The following is a 23,141-nucleotide window of genomic DNA, read 5'->3' on the forward strand; positions in this document are numbered from 1 at the left end:
TTACATAAATGATTTCCACAGAGCATCAAGCATGGACAAACAATATTGTTTGCAGATGACTCAAATGTTCTAATCAGTGACAAATCACCAGATGCACTGAAAGAAAAAGCCGAACAAACACTAAACAGTGTATGTGAGTGGGCATCCAATAATAAACTAACACTAAATTAAAAAAAAAAAAAAAAAAAAAAAAAAAAAAAAAAAAAAAAAAAAAAAAAAAAAAAAACCAGATGCTGTTAACTTCTATGTCTGCAAAAAACCACACTATAACAACTTTAAGTTAAACGATGAAACTATAGAATGTGTAGACTACACAAAATTTCTTGGTATGCATGTTAACAGTCAGTTAAAGTGGGAAGAACATGTTAAAATAGTTAGTAACAGAATCGCTACAGCATGCTAGGCTCTTAGAATTCTGACTGCAGTGTGTGATACTACATGTATCAGATCTATATATTTTTCTTATATCCACTCTGTTATTACCTATGGAATAATATTTTGGGGAGTCAACAGTAAAATTATTCATATAGTTTTCAAATTACAGAAAAGAGCAATTCATATAATAACCAAGAGTGGCAGTAGGGCTCACTGCCTTGAACATTTCCAAAAGCTGGAAATCCTAACTGTCCCCTGTGCATACATTTTTCAAAGTATTATGTATGTAAAAAAAAAAAAAAAAATTGACTGCTATATGAAAAATTCTTTAGTACACAGCTATGAAACTAGAAACCAATACAGTCTGCATCTAGAGAGGAAAAATAAAGTTAAAACTCAGCAGAGCTTGTTGTACAATGCCGTTAAATTATATAATAAATTACCCCAAAAAATAAAAGATATTGACACAATTGGACAGTTCAAAACAAAACTAAAAACTTTTTTATTAAATAAAAGTTATTACGCAGTAACGGACTATCTGAATTAAAACATGTAGTGTAATTAAAGTAGCCTGCATTGTAATACATGAGGAAATAATTATAATATGAAATCCAGAATTGTACAGCATTATAAGAAAATTACAAATTACATAAAGGTTACAAAACTAATGTAAGATACCTCAAAAATGTGTGTAAATACTAATTTTATGTGTATAAATTGTAGGTATATTGTATTGTATAAGATTTTGCTGACAAAATCCACACAATGTAAATTGTTACATGGATTAATAAAGAAATCAATCAATCACTCAATCAATCTGCAGTAGGCATACATGGTGCCTGAACTTCAGTTGTCCAATCGTGCAATTCTACGCCATCTTGGCTGGTTGTGCTTTCACTATTGGTATCCACGATGGACATATATTTTTCTGCCATGTTGTATGAAAATGTAAAAATAAAAATTTCACAAAAAATGTTCGAATTTCATATGCTAATAATTACAATTGGTAGTTATAATATACGCGATGTCGAACGCTGTTTTATGTCTATTATGATACGCAAACTATTGTGATACAATTCTTTATGTTTTATTGATAATGTGTATCACACTGAAAAATTCCTGTAAATTTTCCACCATAAAATTCAAGGAAGGGAATAATGAGGAAAAGGTTTCTATCTATATCAAAAGAGGTGCTACCAAGCCTTTCACGGGCGAGTGTTCTACCAACTAAGCTACCCAAGCACAGCTCATGACCCATCCTCACAACTCTACTTCCACCAGCACCTCATCTCCTACCTTACAAAATTAATATAAGTTCTACTGTGGAACTTGCAGGACTACCATTCATGATAGACAGTATATTATGGTGACATGGCTTAGCCACAGCCTGGAGGATGTTTCCAGAATTAATTTTTCACTCTGCAGCAGAGCATGTGCTGTTATGAAACTTCCAGCAGATTAAAACTGTGTGCTGGACTGAGGTTCAGACTCAGGACCATTGGCTTTTATGAGTAAGTGTTCTGCCAGCTGGTCTACTCAAACACTTGGTAGAGAACGTGCCTGCAAAAGGCAAAGTTCTGACTTTGAGTCTTGATCTGGCTCACGGTTTTAATTGGCCAGGAAGTTTCATTTCAAACTTCTGTGAAGTTTGCAAGGCAGGAGAAAGATACTGGTGGAAGTAGATCTGTGAGGACAGGTTGTGAGTAGTGCTTTGGTAGCTCAGTCGGTAGATCACTTGCACATGAAAGCCAAAGATCCCAAGTTAAAGTCTCAGTCAGGTTGCTAGGAAGCTTCATATCAGCATACACTCAACTGAAGAGTGCAAAAATCCATTCTGGACAACCATGTGGCTTAGTAAGTTCTCCAGTATACAGCACCTAGTGCAAAGTAATTACTTAATAACCACTTGTACCTGCTGGGAGCTATCGTACAGCTGTTCATACACATATCCATGCTTAAATCTCTGAAAAGTTTCATAGATCAAAAGAAATGAGATGCCTTTGAAAAAAGTCTGTAAGACAAAATGAAGTTTGTAGTACTCTTGTAACGAAAAGGCACTTAAACTTACTCCTTGTATTATATTCCTGACATAATAAAGTTCTTAACCTCATCCTAATCTCACCTTACACTAAAATTTAGTTCCTCACAACAGAAAATCTGGTTTGATCTTTACCTTGGGAATTTCCTTTCAGCAGAAAGATGCACAGTCATGCAGTATGGTCATCCAGGTAACAAGTAGGTACAGCATCAGTTGTCATTTACAGAACTGTCCTATGAACTGCTAATACAAAACTGTTGGCTTTCCTCATTTTATCTTGAGTAACAATGTGAGTTTCAGTGGTTTGTTTAGAACAAAACATTCTTTCCATGTGCAGTAACTGCAAAATGACTTGATCATATTCATTTAGTGTGAATGCTTTTATCTTGTGGGAATGAAAATTTCTTCCATTGTTCATTGCAATAGCACAACCTATTACACAACTGTTACACCCTATGTCAAATACCAAAAATAAGTTACAAGCCAATATATTCTATTCAAGAGCTAGAGAAACCAAGCTGCATACAATGAAACTACCAACGTAACAAAAAAAAATACACATTATATATACCTACTGTCTCTGGTAGTTTGTGGCTACTTTTCTCATATGAAGACACAAATCTAGAGACAAATTTACCTCTAACAAAGCTCAGACACAGCCAACAGTTCTCACACAAAAATTAAATGCTTATTGAAAGTTTGGAGTACACAACCATAAACTACAGAATTAGGACACTGGCATAACCTTTGTGATTAGGTGACTACAAGCAGGACTAGACCTGACATGGTGCCAGCTATGATATCATGAGGGCGACCGGTCAGTTGTTGAGGGAACTTTATCTGATAGGCTATTTTGCAGTGCATCTTTAAGTTCAGATTTTTTTCTTTTCTTTTTGAACGGGTTTGACACATCCTTGTAAACTGGTCTATCAATCCAAAAACCCTGTTCTCCAAGATGCACAGTGCTCCATCATCATGCTTGCTGTTTGCCACTGTAGCAGTCACAGAGCTTGTGGTACTGGCAGTAAACCCAGTCTTTGGTATAGGAATGATAGATGCACCAAATGCATAACTAGCCAGGTTAGTTAGACTGTCAGCAAATCATGTAGGAGCCGTTTCCATGACAGCTGAGCGCAGGATGGGAAAGCTACATGAGATCACCAAATCTGGTCACAACCAAACTGTGGCAATAAATGAGTCACTTGACCTTCAAATTCATTCTGGAACTCAGCTTTCCATCTGCCTTCACATCAAGGGAGTACCATATCTCTGTTCACAGAAAACTGTGGCTGCTAGAGACACCTGACACAACCAGTGTGAAGATAACACAGATCATGGTTGACCATGATGTTTTGTAATAGTGAACAAAAGTGTCACATTGCAGCAAATCACTACTGGACAACAATAGATGGCATTCAGGTGTAGTTTCCAAATCCCCTTCCTCACCACGGGGTACAGAAGCTACTGCCACATGCATGTGCCTTTGCGCACAAATCACACAGATAACATGGGCACAGAACATTGCCACTGAAGGCTTGAAGTTATGACGAATACCACCTGGGCGCCTGGGTCTTGGTACACAATGCTTACACAACATGGGTATGCAAAAACCAAGAGGTGTTTAATCCCACTTGCTAATTGGAAATACAGATATGATGGAGGTATTCTCATGTGGCATAAATTGATCTTGGATGAATTGTGGCCTAATATCTGCCACTATCTACAACAGGCAAATCATATAGTATTGTACAGTCCAGCTTCACACAGCTATGTCCATTTGCCTATAGCACATGACAGGGACTTTGTTCAATAACATAATCCATGGCCCCACTGTTCCCAAATTGTATGACAATGGTTTGAGAAACACCTCATGGGCATGAGGGTGCTTGATTGGACTCCCATGTTACTGACTGCAGCCCTGCTAAGTGCCTCTGGAACACCTCTGGGTAAGACGTGCTTCTCTTACATAAAGCTCTTGCCAGTGTGGCGCCAATGAGGTCGACACCAGCATCGATTTGTGTTCGTCTTTGGACTCTGAGCATCATCTTTGGACTCTGAGCATTGTCTCAGGGCTGTTCTGCCATGTCCAGTTCTTTGTGAGCCTTGCATGTGTTCAGGTGAATAAATGAACTACTGCTAAGTGGGTGTTGTATGGTGTAACCAACCCGAACTCACTCCTCACCAGTATGCATATGTTTGTGGTGATGGATAAGTCATGTTTCAGGATGGCCAGCCAACACTTCTGATGTATAACTGATCCTGTATGAAGATACATTTGTGTTACTGTCATGCCGAAAGTGGGTGCTACACACTACTGTGAAGTTGTGTCTAATTCAGTTTCCAGTTAGTGTGCATGTAGTTGTGTAATATAATAATGGAAGGTGTAGAGATAAAAACCCATTTGATAGCTGAGGTATCAGGCAGTTAATTGACAGGTAAACAAGACTGCAAATATTGTTAAGCTTTCAGACAAAAGAAAGTTCCAGCTGACTACATTGTACCCACACTGCAACTCACTGGAATGGGCTGTTGTATTGGCCCAGTCAAATTGTGGTTTTCCATTGTAAAATTTATAACTCTTTTCTCAATGCTTCTCTATGTTTTCTGGGGTGATGAATCCATATTTTGAGTTTGTTGCCTTGTACAAGATTGGCTTCACAACCAAAAAATGCAAAAAGCAAGTTTTCAGTTTTACACTTATATCTTGAAACATATTCATTCTTTGAAGATGATGACTCATCACATAATTTGACTAAATTTCCTAATACAAAACTAAAGTATACTAAATCACCTACAAAATGCATTAGTCAGGTTTGATTTTCTGATGAGAGGTATTGGCAATAGGGCACACTGAAAAGCAGTGATTTTTTTACCCTTATGCGAAACTGTCAAAAACATCCACTACCACCTACTACAAGTCAAAGAATATACATATTATCAACAATGACCTCCATGCCACATGAAAGTATATTAAATTTCCTACAAGAGACCTCTGAAATATAAAATTTTTTCATAAGGAGGACTGAGCAAAGCAGAAAGTATGAAAAATGCTTTCTGTGCCCTACAGCCAAATGACCAGTCCCCGCCTGCCTCTCTCATTGGCACTATGCTTTCGGTTTATTACACATGAAATAGGTTGTTTTGATTGACTGATGGAAAAGCTAATCTGATGAAAACATCATCAAACTATATTTATGACATATTAGGTACAAAAAATTGAAAGAAAACATGAAATCTCTATGTAGTAATCTACCCCCATATCTACATCTACGCTCTGCAAGTCACTGTGAGGTGAATGGCAGATGGTATGTTCCCTTGAAACAGTTATTAATAGTTGTTAGGGTTTCTTTCTGCTCCATACACATATGGAGTGTGGGAAGAATGATTGCAGCAATTATGCAAATCTTATCCTGGCGATCCCTATGTGAGTCATACGTTGAGGTTTGTAGTATATTCTTAAAATCATCATTTAAAGGTGGTTCTTGAAACTTTGTTTATAGAATTTCTCAGGATAGTTTATGTCTGACTGTAATATCTCTGTGACACTCTCCCACATATTAAACAAAACTGTGACCATTTGTGCTGTTGTTCTCTGTATACGTTCGATATACCCTGTTAATCCTATTTGGTATGGGTCCCACACACATGAGAACTGGTCACACAAGTGATTTGTAAGCACTCTCCTTTGTAGACAGATTGCACTTACCCATTATTCCACCAATAAACTCAAGTCTACCACCTGCTTTTCCCATGACTGAACCTATGTGATTATTCCATTTCAAATCCCAACAAAGTGTTACAAACAGGTATTTGTATGAGTTGATAGAGTCCAACAGTAGCTCATTGATATTAGAGTCATAGGATGTACCTTTTTTCATTTTGTGAAGTGCATAATTTTACATTACTGAACATTTAATGCAAGTTGCCAATCTTTGCACCACTTTCAAATCTTATCAAGATCTGACTGCAAATTTATGCAGGTTCTTTCAGATAGTATTTGGATCATGAAATTAATGAATTTTGAGCCCAGAAATGGGTCATCACATCAAGAGGGTACTCCATCTGGAAAAGAAAGAATGCATTTAGTAATAGAATATGCATGCAACAGACAGATAAGTTGTATCTTGAACAATCAATTTGTGAAGAAATACCTGTACTGATATAATGTGTGCAGTTTACTGATCTCCGTTTGGCTGTTAGTGGCCCAGACCATGTTTCTTGGCCACTAGAAGGTCCAAGTGATGGGTTTTGGGCAATGGAAGCTCCAGGCAAAGTGTCAGGGGTTGTGGAAGGTCCAGGCTGAATAGTGAGTTGTTGCTGCTCTTCAACTTAAAAAAACTGTAATTGAATGATCAATATTGTGATACAGAAAAAACGATTAGCAGAGCTGCAAAATGTTATGTGAATTAACACCTTCTGTCAGCTTGGCTGCTTCAGACAGTTGTACTGCAAGGGGCTTGTCCAGGTCATCTTTGTCTTCCATATCAAAACTGTCATCAATGCTGCAACACAGAGCAGAGCAGTCCTGTGGCCTACAGGCATACACTAACCTCGGCTGTCTGTTTTGTATTTGCGTGATATAAGCTGAAGCAGCCTCTGGGGAGCTGGGGATTTCAGTGTGGTAACGGGAGCCAGTCCATTTTTTGTCAACTCCCACCCCCACAGCTTTGGATCCAAGTAGTACAGTATGTGTGATTGATGGGGGCTTTTTGTCACACAAATTTTTGTGGTTGAGTGGGCATATCTTTGAACAAATTTGCAACTCATATATCCATTACATATGAAGTAAGCGCAATCAGAGTGCTACAGTTGGCTCTGATGAGTGCTCAGACAAACAGAAGACTACCGGGTCCGTGGAGAGATTGAGGATGTCTACCAAAAAGCAGTCTGTGGAGATACAATTCAACAGCACCGTGACACCAGCAGCTTGACAAGCAAATTTTATACTAAATGTGAAAAACAAGGATAGACTAAATACCATGCTAATGACAAAATGCAATGAATGTGGAATCATCTCCAAGCAGGCAGCTGATGATGCAGACCCATCAATAGTGAGGACAGCAGAATCCCTGGCTACAGCTCACAAAACTGTTGCAATTGTGAGGGAAGATGTTGGCCTTCTGAAATACAGATCTTCAACGCCTCTACCACCCAGTAAGCACAGTATAGAAGCGAGTTGCTAACCATATGCTCATCCTCGCCATATGTTCATCCTCAATGCAATGAATGGTTACAACTCTACGTCCTTGTTATTCAACCAAGGAAACATTAAATTTCTCAAGACCTTCTCCAAAAATCTGGATCTTAAATCATATATTACTAAATTCACTGAGCCTCCAGTCCATCCACAGAAAATAACAGATGCTGGTGAGAAACTTATGATTGCTCTGCATAGTGGTAGCCACCCAACCACAACACTCAGTAAGCTGAGTTATAAACACTATGTGACATCAGCCTAGAAGGCATTAGCAAACATGGCTTCCATACCTCCCAATGATGCTGCAGCTCAACAACACAGCTTCAGAGTAATACATCGTTACATCTGTGGATTGGAAACTGCTTAGAACCAGAGCAGTGTTGGTGAGAAAGAGAGAGAATTTTGATGCAGAAGACAAAGACAACCTGGACTAGTTGCTTGCAGTATCACTGTCTGAAGCAGCTGAGCAAATAGAGGGTATTAATTTCTATAATATTTTTCAGCATTATGTACCTCTATTAATCAGTTTTTCTCTATAATAAAATAAGTCATTCAATTACAATTTTTTCAGTCAAAGAACAGTAACAACTCACCATTCAGCCTAGACCTTCCACTGCCCCTCATGATTTGTGCCCAAGAAATGTGGTCCGGGCCACCAGCATCCAAATGGAGATGATGAAGTGTGCACATTATATCAATATTTCTTCATATATTGATTGTTCAGTATACAACTTGGTTGTCTTTGTATCCACATTGTATTATTAAATGCAATCTTTCTTTTTCCAGGTGGAGTACCTGCTCAATGTGATCATCCATTTCTGGGATCAACATTCACCAGCTATTTGACACATGTACATTACTACATAGAGATTTCATTTTCATCTTTCTATTCAGTGTCATGTACCTAATGTGTTTTACCACCAATCAAAACCATGCCTTTTAAGTGTAATATACTAAAAGTATAGCACCAATGAAAGACAGACAGGTAGGAGGTTCATTTGGCTATAGGACACAGAGAAGCTTAAAATTAAGTGCTGGAGTGAGGAGGAGGACCTGCATCTTTCATACAGGTTTGACTTAACGTGGCAAGGGTTTGTGTGTGAAAAAGAAGGACCAGAACATTTCATATAGTGCACAGGCAGTGAGACACCACTTTGGAAGAGGTGTGGTAGGATGTGGGCAAAGGCCAGACAAAGTGTGTAGCTAAGTTGTTCCAGTCTACAGTTATCCTAGATAATAATGGGGCATTTACAGCTTGGTGAAGGAGAGGGTGGGGATTAGGAGCATGTGCGGATATAGCATGTAAGATGTATTTCTGGATTAGATTTGTCAAAGCTTTAATATGACCTTCAGGGAACTGGATAAGGAATGCCATACTACATTCAGAGTAAGAATAAACCTAATATAAACATCACACTATGTATTTCTCTGTGTTTGCTGGAATCTTATTGGATTTTGTTTCACGCGGAGCGGAAACCGAGCTGTCTCGAGAACAGTAAAGTATGATAGTAAGGATATGCTTTATGCTGTGCATAATGGGCACAGCAATGCAGCGATGATATGGGGGAACAGCTTTACCAGCGCATTTAACTTGGACAACACAGACCAACCAAGTGAACCAATTAACCTGAAATGATGTGAACAGTTGCAGTTAATGCATAAAAAGAGATGAACAGAGAAAGAATACAGATTTGAATGCCACTTATTTTTAAACAGAATGAAATAATATATGGTAAAGTTCTGACAATATGCTTCTTAGTTAACCAGATGGAAAACATAACACGCTCTCATTCTTAGCTAACATAGTATTGTAATTAAAAACAAGAGTGATCAAAATTCCTAACTTCAGCACACAGTGACTTTTCTGTGTGAGCTATGTGTGACATACAAGCATTTTATCATATAGCCACTGAATCCGAGGAATACATTTCTGTACTGGAACTGTCATCTGCTACATTGATAATGAGGCAGTCTACAACAGAATACACGAATTCACCCAAAAACACATTTTCTCCACTTTTTTCATGATGTGCTGTTCTGAATTTGAACAGAGTTTGTAGTGACATGTGACAAAACTTTATGCATTATTTCCAAAACGCTTGGCAACTTAAATGTATTATTATTTCTTGAAAATCCTATAATCTGGCTCCAGATCAATTCTAGTGCATTCAGATTGCACTGGAATGGTAGCAGCTGTAAAAAGGCAGCATTTCTATGGTGTGTTTGATGCCGTGAAAAATATTGTTTTCCATGTTCCTACAACACTTATCACTCTCCCTCAAGTGAGACCACATCTGTGATACAAAACAACGGACACAGTCCAAATAAAGAATATCTGATTTTTCATTTTATTGCCAAAAATTTAAGTGTCATGATTTCTTACATAAATAATCTTTATACAATATTGATAATTAAGAATTTATATTTGCAATGAGAACTCAAATTTTGCATGAAATATGTAAGTAGAAATGAGATGTGCATTTTTGATAAAAATGGTTATTAAGTATGTGTTAACTAATGTGGATTTAATCAATTTCATATTAAATAATGTATGTACAAAAAAAGGGAAGGCTACTGTGAGATTAGTACCAGTGACCCACTCAGTGTACAATTACAAAATTCCAATGCTATTGACTAAGCCAGACATCTCATATCAATACTGCCTTCTATTTGGTACATTTAGATACTAGAAAAATTTCAAAACCAATTTTCTCTCTAATCTTGTGAAAAAGATCAAGAACAACTTGTTTCTCACCATCATTAATGATGTTCCACATGAATATTTCACTACGAAGCAGGCATCGGTGTCAACCATTATCACAATACATACTAACAGTGCGACAATCAAAGCACAACTAGCATTTACAGAGACTGTGACTGTATTCGATTTTTTAAATAAAAATTACTTCACTAAAGTATGATTAAGAAAAGTGTTGATGGCTGTTTATATATATAGATTATGTTAAAGCTTCATTTACAGTAACACAGTAATATGATAACTAATACATAAATTAGACCCACAGAGTGGTTGGACATACTTCCAATTGCCTAACAACACTAGTATTATACACACAAACTACTTTGACACTCTGTGCAGTGACTGATAGGGGCAACAGAAAATGGGGAATGCCTTTATGATTGCTTCCTCAGCCACCACAGAGAGTGTGAACTTAGTTTGCAGGTATAGCATGTGTGCTGCGGTTGCTGACCAATCATTGTGTTTCTGTTTATTCTTATGATGAACAAAGTACAGTCACAGATGCGTAATCGATGAGTGGCTAGACTCTTTGGGAGAGGTGTCTTAGTGTTAGGTATTATTAGAAGCTAATTTTGGATAACTGTGGCAATATTTAATTTCATCAGGAAGAGGGGTATCAAGCTCACTTAAGATAACAATGCTATGTCTGAGTTAAGGCTAATTCATACTGGCCATCATGTCACCCCACATCCCATTCCACCCTGTCAAAACATTCTACAATGCATCTCAAATAGCAGCATCCACACGGGCCATTCCGTCCTGTCCCGTCATGTCATATAACGGCACCGTCAAAGTTGTATGAATGCAGAGGGGCCGTGCAGCATGCCAAGATAGTCTGCGCAGTTGCGATAAAGCTGTGTCCCAGATGGCGCAGTGGTTATCACCCCTGCGTAGTAAGCAGAGTCACCACTGATTCTGCATAATGTCCCGCTGCAGCTGACAGCAGTGATCCTCTTCAATTTGCATACAATCAAGTTTTCTCTGGAAGTTTTGATGGCTGATATCATCCACCTGTTGCTGATCACGTGGCACACAAGGTCATTTCCTCCCAATACATTGCAATGGACAGAGCTGCATATTTCATTTCATTGTGATTTTCATGGTTGATATTTTTGTTATTCGTTATTTGCTATAAATTCTTTCATTTCGTTATTTCTTTTGTTAATATTTATAATAAATTATGACACATTAATTGAAGCAGTGAGACAGCAGTCTGAATTGCAGAATATGAGTGTACTAAATTACTTGCCCTCTATTAAATTTATAAAGTGGAATTTTTATAGATATGGATTGCAACATGGCTTCAACTTGAAGTGAAAAAAATACTGTGGGTAGAATCAGATTGATTGATAGGTGAAGTTTATTTGTACCGATGTGCTGTCAGGATTTTTAGTGTCACATAAAGAAATACATTGACCCTTTCAGATGCTACAAGTTGATTGTTTAAATATTATTTGTGGCAGACCTATTTGTTGCTAAGCAGCTCTCTGAATTCCGTCTGAAATAGGTTTGCAGGCAACAGTGGAAAATAATAATGTAGTTTCACTAGGTAACCCCAGAACAAGCAAGGCACTTGAACTTATAAAAGGCAAGTACAACATTTAAAGAAAACCTATATATCTTGAAGGGGAAGGTATTGAAGAAGATATGATAATGCACAAAATTTTGTACTAGACTAGCAACTAAATTTAGCCTTTGCGTGCCTCTTAGTAATTCTGGATGCAGTTTGATGTAACAAATGAAAAACTGATGCTTCAGTTTTCCAAAATATAAACTGCAGATTCCTCTTCCTCAAGCTCCTTGCATAATGTGTGAAATTCCCCTTCTGTAACACATAATGACATTTTTTCAGAACCACAAACCTACTTTGTGTTGTTTTGCACTTCTGTCTCCCTTCTCTAATATACAGGCTATTCCTCCAAGCTGCAAACCATTTGAGTGCAATAAATGTCATTTTCAAACAAAAGTGGACTCCAGCATCTCCATATATAGGCTACTACTGTGTTGTGTATGTGCACTTCACGTGTTCAGGCAGTTGAAGATCATCTTGCGAAGATCGCAATTCCCATGAAAAGAGCAGTTGAGGGCAGCAATGCAAGTTGAGATCACGTGACTTGAATTGACTTGATGTGCTGTGATGTGATAGACAGCTTGAAAAGACCTTAACATGACGGTGCAGTGATGTGACTGCCATAATGGGCAGTTCGAATTGGTCTTTACAGGTGCTCTTTGAAGTAATTATTCAATATGTAAAAAAGGGTTCCCATGCGCTTTAGAAAGGCCATAACTTTCAAAATCCTTTGTAGAGGCCCCTAAAAAGGCAATATTTTAAAGTTTAAGGCCCAAAAAACTGTACAAGTGGAAATAATCATTTGTGTATGAGACAACAGCCATGAAGAAAAGCAAAAGGTTACCGCCCATATACAGTCTGGCTACGGAAAGAAGGCACGCAACGCTAGCAACCTACAGGTGCGTGCATCTCATACTATACAGCAACTATGATATATTGTACACAGTTGTTAACAAGGGCTCACGCACTCATTATACAGACTGTGGGTGTGAGTTGTGGTATCAGACTTATTTGCAGCAAAACGTGTGAAATCCACCATGTTAGTTCACTGAGCTTGGCAAATGGCTACAACGGGACGCAGAGGGCAGTTAACAAGAAAGTCGATGAAAGACGTCAACATTACACGTAGAACAAGCCACCTTCTTTTCTTTCTGTAATCAAACTGTAGATGGCTTGCCTACTTCATCGGAAAATTTCCAAAATGTATGAGGTTGCATTCCTTCTGCCCATTCACTGTAGTTTTCTTTGTATCGCTACTGCTGTTAGATTTGGACTAGTAAGGAGGGCACGTGTCTTCATCGCTATCCAACAGATTTTATGTGTGATGAGAAGAATAAATATTGTACTGAATCATGCATTGCCTTTCCATTCAGTCCTTTTCATCAGTACACTGTGGGGTAGAGCTTTTTAGTCCTTTGATGCAGATTTCGTTTTGTTTACATATCGCAGCCAGGCCGAACTTTTGAGCTTTCAGATTAAACTTCATACCATAATTTTAAGTGCATTTACTGATAGTTTAATGTGCTAAATACGTTTGCTGCCCCTTTGTATCTGTAGAGTATCGTCATTTCTTAAGTAATTTCCAGTAAAAAAACTTCTGAACCACTGTTTACATAGTCGCGAGTAGGCTAATTTTTCGTACACGTATTTTCATTGTTTTCCGGTAACTTAATTGTCTTTCTGTCACTAAAATCGATTTGTACCATGAGTGTAAAGTGCCTGATGTGCCGCAGAATCGTTAGCTCCGGGGTCTGGTGTGATGGATGTAGTAACTTTTTTCATTGGGGCGATTGTAATGGCGTGGGAATTGGGAAAATGAGTGAGACTCATCAGTGGTTCTGTAGGCTATGCAGTAGAGATAGAAAGATTGTGGAACAGGAGGGGAAAATTGCTGCCCTTCAGGCTGAGTTAGATGAGGCTAGGCGAGAACTGGGCAGGTTAAGGATGGAGAAGGGTAAACAGGGGTGGGAAGTGGCAACAGGCATATGGAACAGGCCAAGAAATTCTTCTGACAGCTTTGTTATTAATGTACAAAATAGGTTTGACCTGTTGCCTCAGTCAGAAACTGATGAGATTCTCACAGAAGTAGATGTAGACAGGGCTCAACAAGCTTTCAGCAGCAAATTGAATAAGAATGTAGAGAAGTCTGCAAAGATAAAGAAAGTCTTGTTGCTAGATAGTTCGCATGCTAGGAGTGTGGGCCAACTTCTGCAGGATGAATTAGGGTCAGAATACCAGGTCACAAGTTTTTTCAAACCTAATGCTGGACTGGGGCAGGTTACAGAGGATTTAGGTTCACTATGTAGAGGCTTTACTGAGGAAGATAGCGTGGTTATTGTGGGTGGGCCGGGCAACAGTACTGAAAGAGATCCGGGGTACAGCATAGAGTGTGACCTGGCAAAGATTGCATCAACATCGAGTCATACCGGTGTTGGGTTTGTGTCGGTTCTGGAGCACCACGACTGACCTCATTTGAGCTCTTCTGTCAGGAGAGTTAATTTGGAGTTGGACCGGCTACTTGGATCTGGTGCGGAGTCACACACTGGTGTGGTTCCTGTTGATTCACTCTGTAGGTGGGACTATACTAGACATGGCCTACACCTCAACGAGAAAGGGAAGGGTAAACTGGCTGGGCTGATAGCAGGAAATTTAAAGGGGGGAGGAACTACATCTCATGGTGGAAACTCTTTTTTAGTGTAAGATCAGTGCCCAGTGGGAAATGCCAGACAAGTACTAAAGATGTTAAAAAAATTCAAGATACTCACAAAAGTAAAGTGAAAAATAATTTTAGTACATTTCATCAAAATATTGGGGGATTGAAGAATAAAACTGATGAACTTCTGCTTTGTTTAGAAGATATAGAAACTGAGAATGTAATAGATGTACTATGCCTGTCTGAGCATCACATTGTCACTGATATGCAAAAGGTTAGCATCAATGGGTACAAATTAGCTGCACATATAAGTAGAGATAATATGATGAGAGGAGGAGTTGCCATATATGTCAAAAGCTTCCACAGTGTAAAAAATTTAGAAACTAAAAAAAATTGGTGTAGAGCAACATATGGAAGCATGTGCCACTGAACTTAAACTAAATGATAGCACTTTCATAAGTGTAACAGTGTATAGGTCCCCCTCAGGTAATTTCCAGCTATTTCTAGAAAACATGGATGCTTTGTTGTGCTATCTGTCAAACGGGAAAGCACATTATCATTTGTGGGGATTTCAATGTTGATTCCCTGAAAGAGTGTAATAGGAAGAATGACGTTGTACTGTTACTCAGTTCTCTCAATTTTAGCTCTGTCATTGATTTTCCTACTCGGATAACAAAGAACAGCAGTACATTGATAGATAACTTTTTTATAGACCAAGATAAGTTTAAAGACATAAATGCTTATCCTGTTGAGAATAGTCTTTCAGATCATGGTGCACAGCTAGTTACAGTACATGACATAGCTCCATGCTGTATATCAAATCAGACTTTCAAAGCAGTGCGTTCAATTAACAATATAAATATTGCAAACTTTAGGGAAAGCCTATAGCAGCTAGACTCGGATGAAGTGTATAAGGAACCCGATGCAAACTTGAAATATAACTTATTTCACGATACATTTTTAAGGGTATTTGAAAATTGTTTTCCCAAGAAAATAGTTAAACATAATTCCAAGAAAACATATAAAAAACCTTGGCTAACTAAAGGAATAAGAATATCTTGTAACTGTAAAAGAGAACTGTATCTAACAGCAAGAGGGAGTACAGACCCCAAAATTGTTCAATATTATTAAAACTATTGTGCAGTACTAAGAAAAGTTATTAAAAAGTCCAGAAGCATGTGTATCATGTCTGAGATCAGTAACTCTGATAATAAAATTAAAGCAATTTGGAATATTATTGAAAGGGAAACAGGGCAACCAAGAGCACAGGAAGACTTCAGTGCCATAAAACGGACTGACAAGTGTACTAACAAACAATCAGAAATTGAAAATATTTTCAATAATCATTTTTTAAATGTTGTGGAGAAAATAGGATCTAGATCTTCACTAGAAGAGGCAAGGCTACTAATAGAAGAGGCCATACCTGTGCAGTTTGAAACAACTGTAATTCCACCAACCTCTCCCTCTGAAATCAGTAAAATAATAAACTCACTGAAAAGTAAAAGCTCTTATGGAATTGATGGCATTTCCAGCAAGGTACTTAAAGCTTGTTCCCCACAGATAAGTAGGATTCTCAGCCACATATGTAATAGCTCTTTGGAGCAGGGTGTTTTCCCCGATAGACTGAAATATGCCATTGTAAAACCATTGCATAAAAAGGGGGATACGTCGGATGTCAACAACTACTGCCCAATCTCTCTTCTGACAGCTCTATCAAAATTTTTTGAGAAAGTAATGTATTCAAGAGTAGCCTCCCATATTTGTAAAAATAAAGTACTAACAAAATGTCAGTTTGGTTTTCAGAAAGGCTTTTCAACAGAAAATGCTATATACGCTTTCACTGATCAAATATTAAATGCTCTGAATAACCAGACATCACTCATTGGTATTTTTTGTGATCTCTCAACGGCCTTTGATTGTGTAAATCATGGAATTCTTTTAGATAGGCTAAATCATTATGGTTTGAGTGGGGCAGTGCACAAATGGGTTAATTCATACTTAACTGGAAGAATGCAGAAAGTTGAAATAAGTGGTTCATGTAATGTTAAAACAACAGCTGATTCCTCAAACTGGGGGGCTATCAAGTACAGGGTCCCACAGGGTTCGGTCTTAGGTCCTTTACTGTTCTTGATATACATTAATGGCTTACCATTCCACACTGATGAAGATGCAAAGTTAGTTCTTTTTGCTGATGATACAAGTATAGTAATAACATCCAAAAACCAAGAACTACATGATGTAATTGTAAATGATGTTTTTCACAAAATTATTCTCAGCAAACGGACTATCTTTAAATTTTGATAAAACACAGTATATACAGTTCCGTACAGTAAATGGCACTACTCCAGTAATAAATATAGTCTTTGAACAGAAGTCTTTAGCTAAGGTAGAATTTTCAAAAATTTTAGGTGTGTCCATTGATGAGAGGTTAAACTGGAAGCAACACATTGATGGTCTGATGAAATGTCTGAGTTCAGCTATGTATGCTATTAGGGTTATTGCAAATTTTGGTGATAAGAATCTCAGTAAATTAGCTTACTATGCCTACTTTCATTAACTGCTTTCGTATGACATCATATTCTGGGGTAATTCATCGTTGAGTAGAAAAGTATTCATTGCTCAAAAACATGTATTCAGAATAATTGCTGGAGCCCACCCATGGTCATCCTGCAGACATCTATTTAAGGATCTAGGGATCCTCACAATAACCTCAAAGTATATATATATTCACGTATGAAATTTGTTGTTAATAATCCAACCCAGTTCAAAAGTAATAGCAGTGTGCATAGCTATAACACCAGGAGAAAGGACGATCTTCACTATGCAGGGTTAAATCTGACTTTGGCACAGAAAGGGGTAAATTATGCTGCCACAAAAGTCTGTGGTCACTTACCAAACAGCATCAAAAGCCTGACAGATAGCCAACTAACATTTACAAATAAATTAAAAGAATTTCTAGATGACAACTACTTCTACTCATTGGCTGAATTTTTAGATATAAATTAAGGGAAAAACAACAACAACAACAACAACTTAAACATTAGTGTTATGCTATATTTTGTGTAATTTAATATCTTGTACAGACATCTTTTATTAACCTGACACGTTCCACATCATTACGAAGTGTCGTATTCATGATCTATGAAACAAGTATCAATCTAATCTAAAAGTGCTACTGCCCATTACTGAAAATTTAAAATTTCTTAGTGGGTAAACGTGTTTTCAATCATCTTGGTAAAAAAATGACGAATTCAAGAATTGGGTTATATCATCTGATGATAAATTCAATGCAAACTGCGCTGTGTGCAACAAACACTTCACTCTTGGGAAGATGGGAGAGCCGTCCTTATATCTACATGTGAGCAGTAAGTACACTTCCCATCATTTTTCATTCGTATTTATTTTATTATGGCGAATGATGTCTTAGCAGAATCAGTTTGTCATAAAATAAATAATACTAAAACAACCTTTCAAATCCAGAATTGTTCGGTGCTCGCCAGACTATAAACATCATAGGTATTTCTGCGCGCAACAAGGGTATTGGAATATTCCGCTGCGGCATCACACAATGATTGGTTGATGCTAGCTCGTGATGCTAGCTCATTTACACACATTTGAAAGTGACAACACTCTTGCAATACACGATGAAAAACAAAACAAACGGAAAATAAATGAAGTCTTTTAAAATATCAATCTATAAAATTTCTAGTTCGCATAAGCTATTCTTATTCCGGTGCGTATTGCTCACACCGGTCGTCCTAGTATAAAAAAAATTAAATACGTATTTAAAGAGGGCATTTGTATTCTTTCTGGGAGATGCTAGTTTCTTTTCCACCAGTTTTCTGACAGAAAGACTAGATAGAAACATATGTTTCCTTATTTGTCATTGTTTCATTAATGCAAAAATATAAACGAATTATCAAACAATCGACATGTGCCACTGGAAGCGAGATTCCATGAAAGCTTTCAATTTTGATATTGAGCAATTGCGCAGGGTAGGCGTGCGGTCCGGGGACCTTGCCACGGTTCAAGCGGCTGCCCCCGTCGGAGGTTTGGGTCCTCCCTCGGGCATGGGTGTGTGTGTTTGTCCTTAGCGTAAGTTAGTTTAAATTAGATTAAGTGGTATGTAAGCCTAGGGACCGATGATCCTAGCAGTTTGGTCCCACAGGAACTTACCACAAATTTCCAATTGTAGGGGAAACTTTTTCTATCAAATCCCATAAACCGCCATGACTTTGTGGCCAGATATAACGTTCATTTGCTCTAAACTTTTGTAATGTTGAAGCTGCACCTGCATCTAACGTCACGAAGCTTCGCACAATTATGTGATACATGCAAATATAACCAACCGTTACCGGCCGTCGCCGTGAATATTCTGGCTGCATACCAGCTATCGCCCTGCTGGCAATAACTGGCTTAGTATGCTAAATATTCTGCTGAACAGACAGATTAGAGTTGCTCATTCGACTGTTGTTCTCGGATCGATAACAGGTTTTGACTAAGGAGTTATTGTACTACGTCCTTACGTGCATGAAATAATTGTCAGCTAACTTGTAGACGTAAAGAAACTCAACAAAAGTCTGGACATTGTATTGCGGCCATCTTGCATAATTGCAGGATAAAATTACGAAGTAGCTAATGTGACCAACGCACTAGCACTGTTCACCAAGCAAAATACATGAAGCTTCGCCAACACAGCTTCGTCACGTAGCATAAGAATTTGTATTGTCCAGTGGGTATTTGTTAGGGGTTCTGATGCCACATTTAAGAACTTGCTACTGATTTTTTATGGCCTAAAACAAGCAGTTTCATGAGGTACTTTCGATTCATCAGGTGCATTTGAATGGCAAAATTTGATATCAAGTTACTGACGCCAGAAAGTGTGAAATAGGACACAAATTCTTTAACTTTGAAGTGGCACACGCAATATGACCGATCGGCGGCAACTAAAGATGTTAGCACATGGGACGAAGCATCTAACGATGGAGTGCACACAGATGGGCTATCGCAAGTCATGAGGTACAGCGCTGTCGGCACATGGTACAACCTGGTTGACGTGATTTTGCCCTCTGCGTCGGCGTTTTGTCAGATTTATTTGGCTCACAAATAATACAGTACATTCACAAAAATGGATGCACATAGAACTCCTACCTCACCTCTATTTACACGAACATCTCGTTTCCTGACCATGTAGTAGTCTTGATTGTTCTCTTTGTGGTATACATAAATAAATACATACATACATGGTATACATAAATAAAAATTTTAATATCTATGTGGATGTGTAATAAGACAAAAATGGAACATACACGTCCACTCAGGAAAGACAGCTTATAAAAGTTCACCAAATCAATCTCTCTCTCTCTCTCTCTCTCTCACACACACACACACACACACACACACACACACACACACATATATATATATATATATATATATATATATATATATATATATATATATATATATATATACTCCTGGAAATTGAAATAAGAACACCGTGAATTCATTGTCCCAGGAAGGGGAAACTTTATTGACACATTCCTGGGGTCAGATACATCACATGATCACACTGACAGAACCACAGGCACATAGACACAGGCAACAGAGCATGCACAATGTCGGCACTAGTACAGTGTATATCCACCTTTCGCAGCAATGCAGGCTGCTATTCTCCCATGGAGACGATCGTAGAGATGCTGGATGTAGTCCTGTGGAACGGCTTACCATGCCATTTCCACCTGGCGCCTCAGTTGGACCAGCGTTCGTGCTGGACGTGCAGACCGCGTGAGACGCCGCTTCATCCAGTCCCAAACATGCTCAATGGGGGACAGATCCTGAGATCTTGCTGGCCAGGGTAGTTGACTTACACCTTCTAGAGCACGTTGGGTGGCACGGGATACATGCGGACGTGCATTGTCCTGTTGGAACAGCAAGTTCCCTTGCCGGTCTAGGAATGGTAGAACGATGGGTTCGATGACGGTTTGGATGTACCGTGCACTATTCAGTGTCCCCTCGACGATCACCAGTGGTGTACGGCCAGTGTAGGAGATCACTCCCCACACCATGATGCCGGGTGTTGGCCCTGTGTGCCTCGGTCGTATGCAGTCCTGATTGTGGCGCTCATCTGCATGGCGCCAAACACGCATACAACGATCATTGGCACCAAGGCAGAAGCGACTCTCATCGCTGAAGACGACACATCTCCATTCGTCCCTCCATTCACGCCTGTCGCGACACCACTGGAGGCGGGCTGCACGATGTTGGGGCGTGAGCGGAAGACGGCCTAACGGTGTGCGGGACCGTAGCCCAGCTTCATGGAGACGGTTGCGAATGGTCCTCGCCGATACTCCAGGAGCAACAGTGTCCCTAATTTGCCGGGAAGTGGTGGTGCGGTCCCCTACGGCACTGCGTAGGATCCTACGGTCTTGGCGTGCATCCGTGTGTCGCTGCGGTCCGGTCCCAGGTCGACGGGCACGTGCACCTTCCGCTGACCACTGGCGACAACATCGATGTACTGTGGAGACCTCACACCCCACGTGTTGAGCAATTCGGCGGTACGTCCACCCGTCCTCCCGCATGCCCACTATACGCTCTCGCTCAAAGTCCATCAACTGCACATACGGTTCACGTCCACGTTGTCGCGGCATGCTACCAGTGTTAAAGACTGCGATGGAGCTCCGTATGCCATGGCAAACTGGCTGACACTGACGGCGGCGGTGCACAAATGCTGCGCAGCTAGCGCCATTCGACGGCCAACACCGCGGTTCCTGGTGTGTCCGCTGTGCCGTGCGTGTGATCATTGCTTGTACAGCCCTCTCGCAGTGTCCGGAGCAAGTATGGTGGGTCTGACACACCGGTGTCAATGTGTGTGTGTGTGTGTGTATTTCCAGGAGTGTATATATATATATATATATATATATATATATATATATATATATATATATATATATATATATATATATATATATATATATAGACACACACACACACACACACACACACTCCTGGAAATGGAAAAAAGAACACACACACATATATATATATATATATATATATATATATATATATATATATATATATCAAAAAAGAAAGATGATGAAACTTACCAAACAAAAGCGCTGGCAGGTCGATAGACACACAAACAAACACAAACATACACACAAAATTCTAGCTTTCGCAACCAATGGTTGCCTCGTCAGGAAAGAGGGAAGGAGAAGGAAAGACAAAAGGATATGGGTTTTAAGGGAGAGGGTAAGGAGTCATTCCAATCCCGGGAGCGGAAAGACTTACCTTAGGGGGAAAAAAGGACAGGTATACACTCGCACACACACACATATCCATCCACACATACACAGACACAAGCAGACATTTGTAAAGGCAAAGAGTTTGGGCAGAGATGTCAGTCGGGGCGGATGTATATATATATGTATATATGTATATGTATATATGTATATATGTATGTATGTATGTATATATGTGTATATATATATATATGTGTATATATATATATATATATATATATATATATATATATATATATATATATATATATATATAAAAATAGAGGGAAACATTCCACGTAGGAAATATCTATCTAAAAACAAAGATGATGTGACTTACCAAATGAAAGTGCTGGCAGGTCGACAGACACACAAACAAACACAAACATACACACAAAATTCAAGCTTTCGCAACAAACTGTTGCCTCATCAGGAAAGAGGGAAGGAGAGGGAAAGACGAAAGGATGTGGGTTTTAAGGGAGAGGGTAAGGAGTCATTCCAATCCCGGGAGCGGAAAGACTTACCTTAGGGGGAAAAAAGGATGGGTATACACTCGCACACACACACATCCATCAACACATATACAGACACAAGCAGACATATTTAAAGACCAATATGTCTGCTTGTGTCTGTATATGTGTGGATGGATATGTGTGTGTGTGCGAGTGTTTACCCGTCCTTTTTTCCCCCTAAGGTAAATCTTTCCGCTCCCGGGATTGGAATGACTCCTTAAGGTGGTCCATTGATAGTGACCAGGCCAAATATCTCAGGAAATAAGCATCAAATGAAAAAACTACAAAGAATGAAACTCGTCTAGCTTGAAGAGGGAAACCAGATTGTGCTATGGTTGGCCCGCTAGATGGCGCTCCCATGGGTCAAACGGATATCAGCTGCGTTTTTTAAAAATTGGAACCCCCATTTTTTATTACATATTTGTGTAGGACGTAAAGAAATATTAATGTTTTAGTTGGACCACTTTTCTTGCTTTGTGATAGATGGCGCTGTAATAGTTACAAACATGTAAGTACGTGGTATCACGTAACATTCCGTCAGTGCGGACGGTATTTGCTTCGTGATGCATTAACCGTGTTAAAATGGACCGTTTACCAATTATGGAACAGGTCGATATCGTGTTGATGTATGGCTATTCTGGTCAAAATGCCCAATGGGTGTGTGCTATGTATGCTGCTTGGTATCCTGGACGACATCATCCAAGTGTCCGGACCGTTTGCTGGATACTTATGTTATTTAAGGAAACAGGAAGTGT

At 38.9% G+C, this 23,141-nt stretch overlaps 1 protein-coding gene across 1 annotated transcript in view; it reads right to left on the reverse strand.

The window, feature by feature from the left end:
- Nucleotides 1-6,416: 6,416 nt before the first annotated feature.
- The window catches only part of LOC126457884 (sorting nexin-8-like), a 180,440-nt gene continuing 163,715 nt past the window's right edge, over nt 6,417-23,141 (reverse strand). The window contains exon 12 of the mRNA XM_050094555.1: nt 6,417-6,475. Coding sequence (XP_049950512.1) covers nt 6,459-6,475 — 17 coding nt within the window. The 3' untranslated portion in view covers nt 6,417-6,458. The remainder of the gene's footprint in view (nt 6,476-23,141) is intronic.

The sequence above is a fragment of the Schistocerca serialis genome, chromosome 2, assembly GCF_023864345.2.
Source record: "Schistocerca serialis cubense isolate TAMUIC-IGC-003099 chromosome 2, iqSchSeri2.2, whole genome shotgun sequence".
NCBI classification, from domain to species: domain Eukaryota; kingdom Metazoa; phylum Arthropoda; class Insecta; order Orthoptera; family Acrididae; genus Schistocerca; species Schistocerca serialis.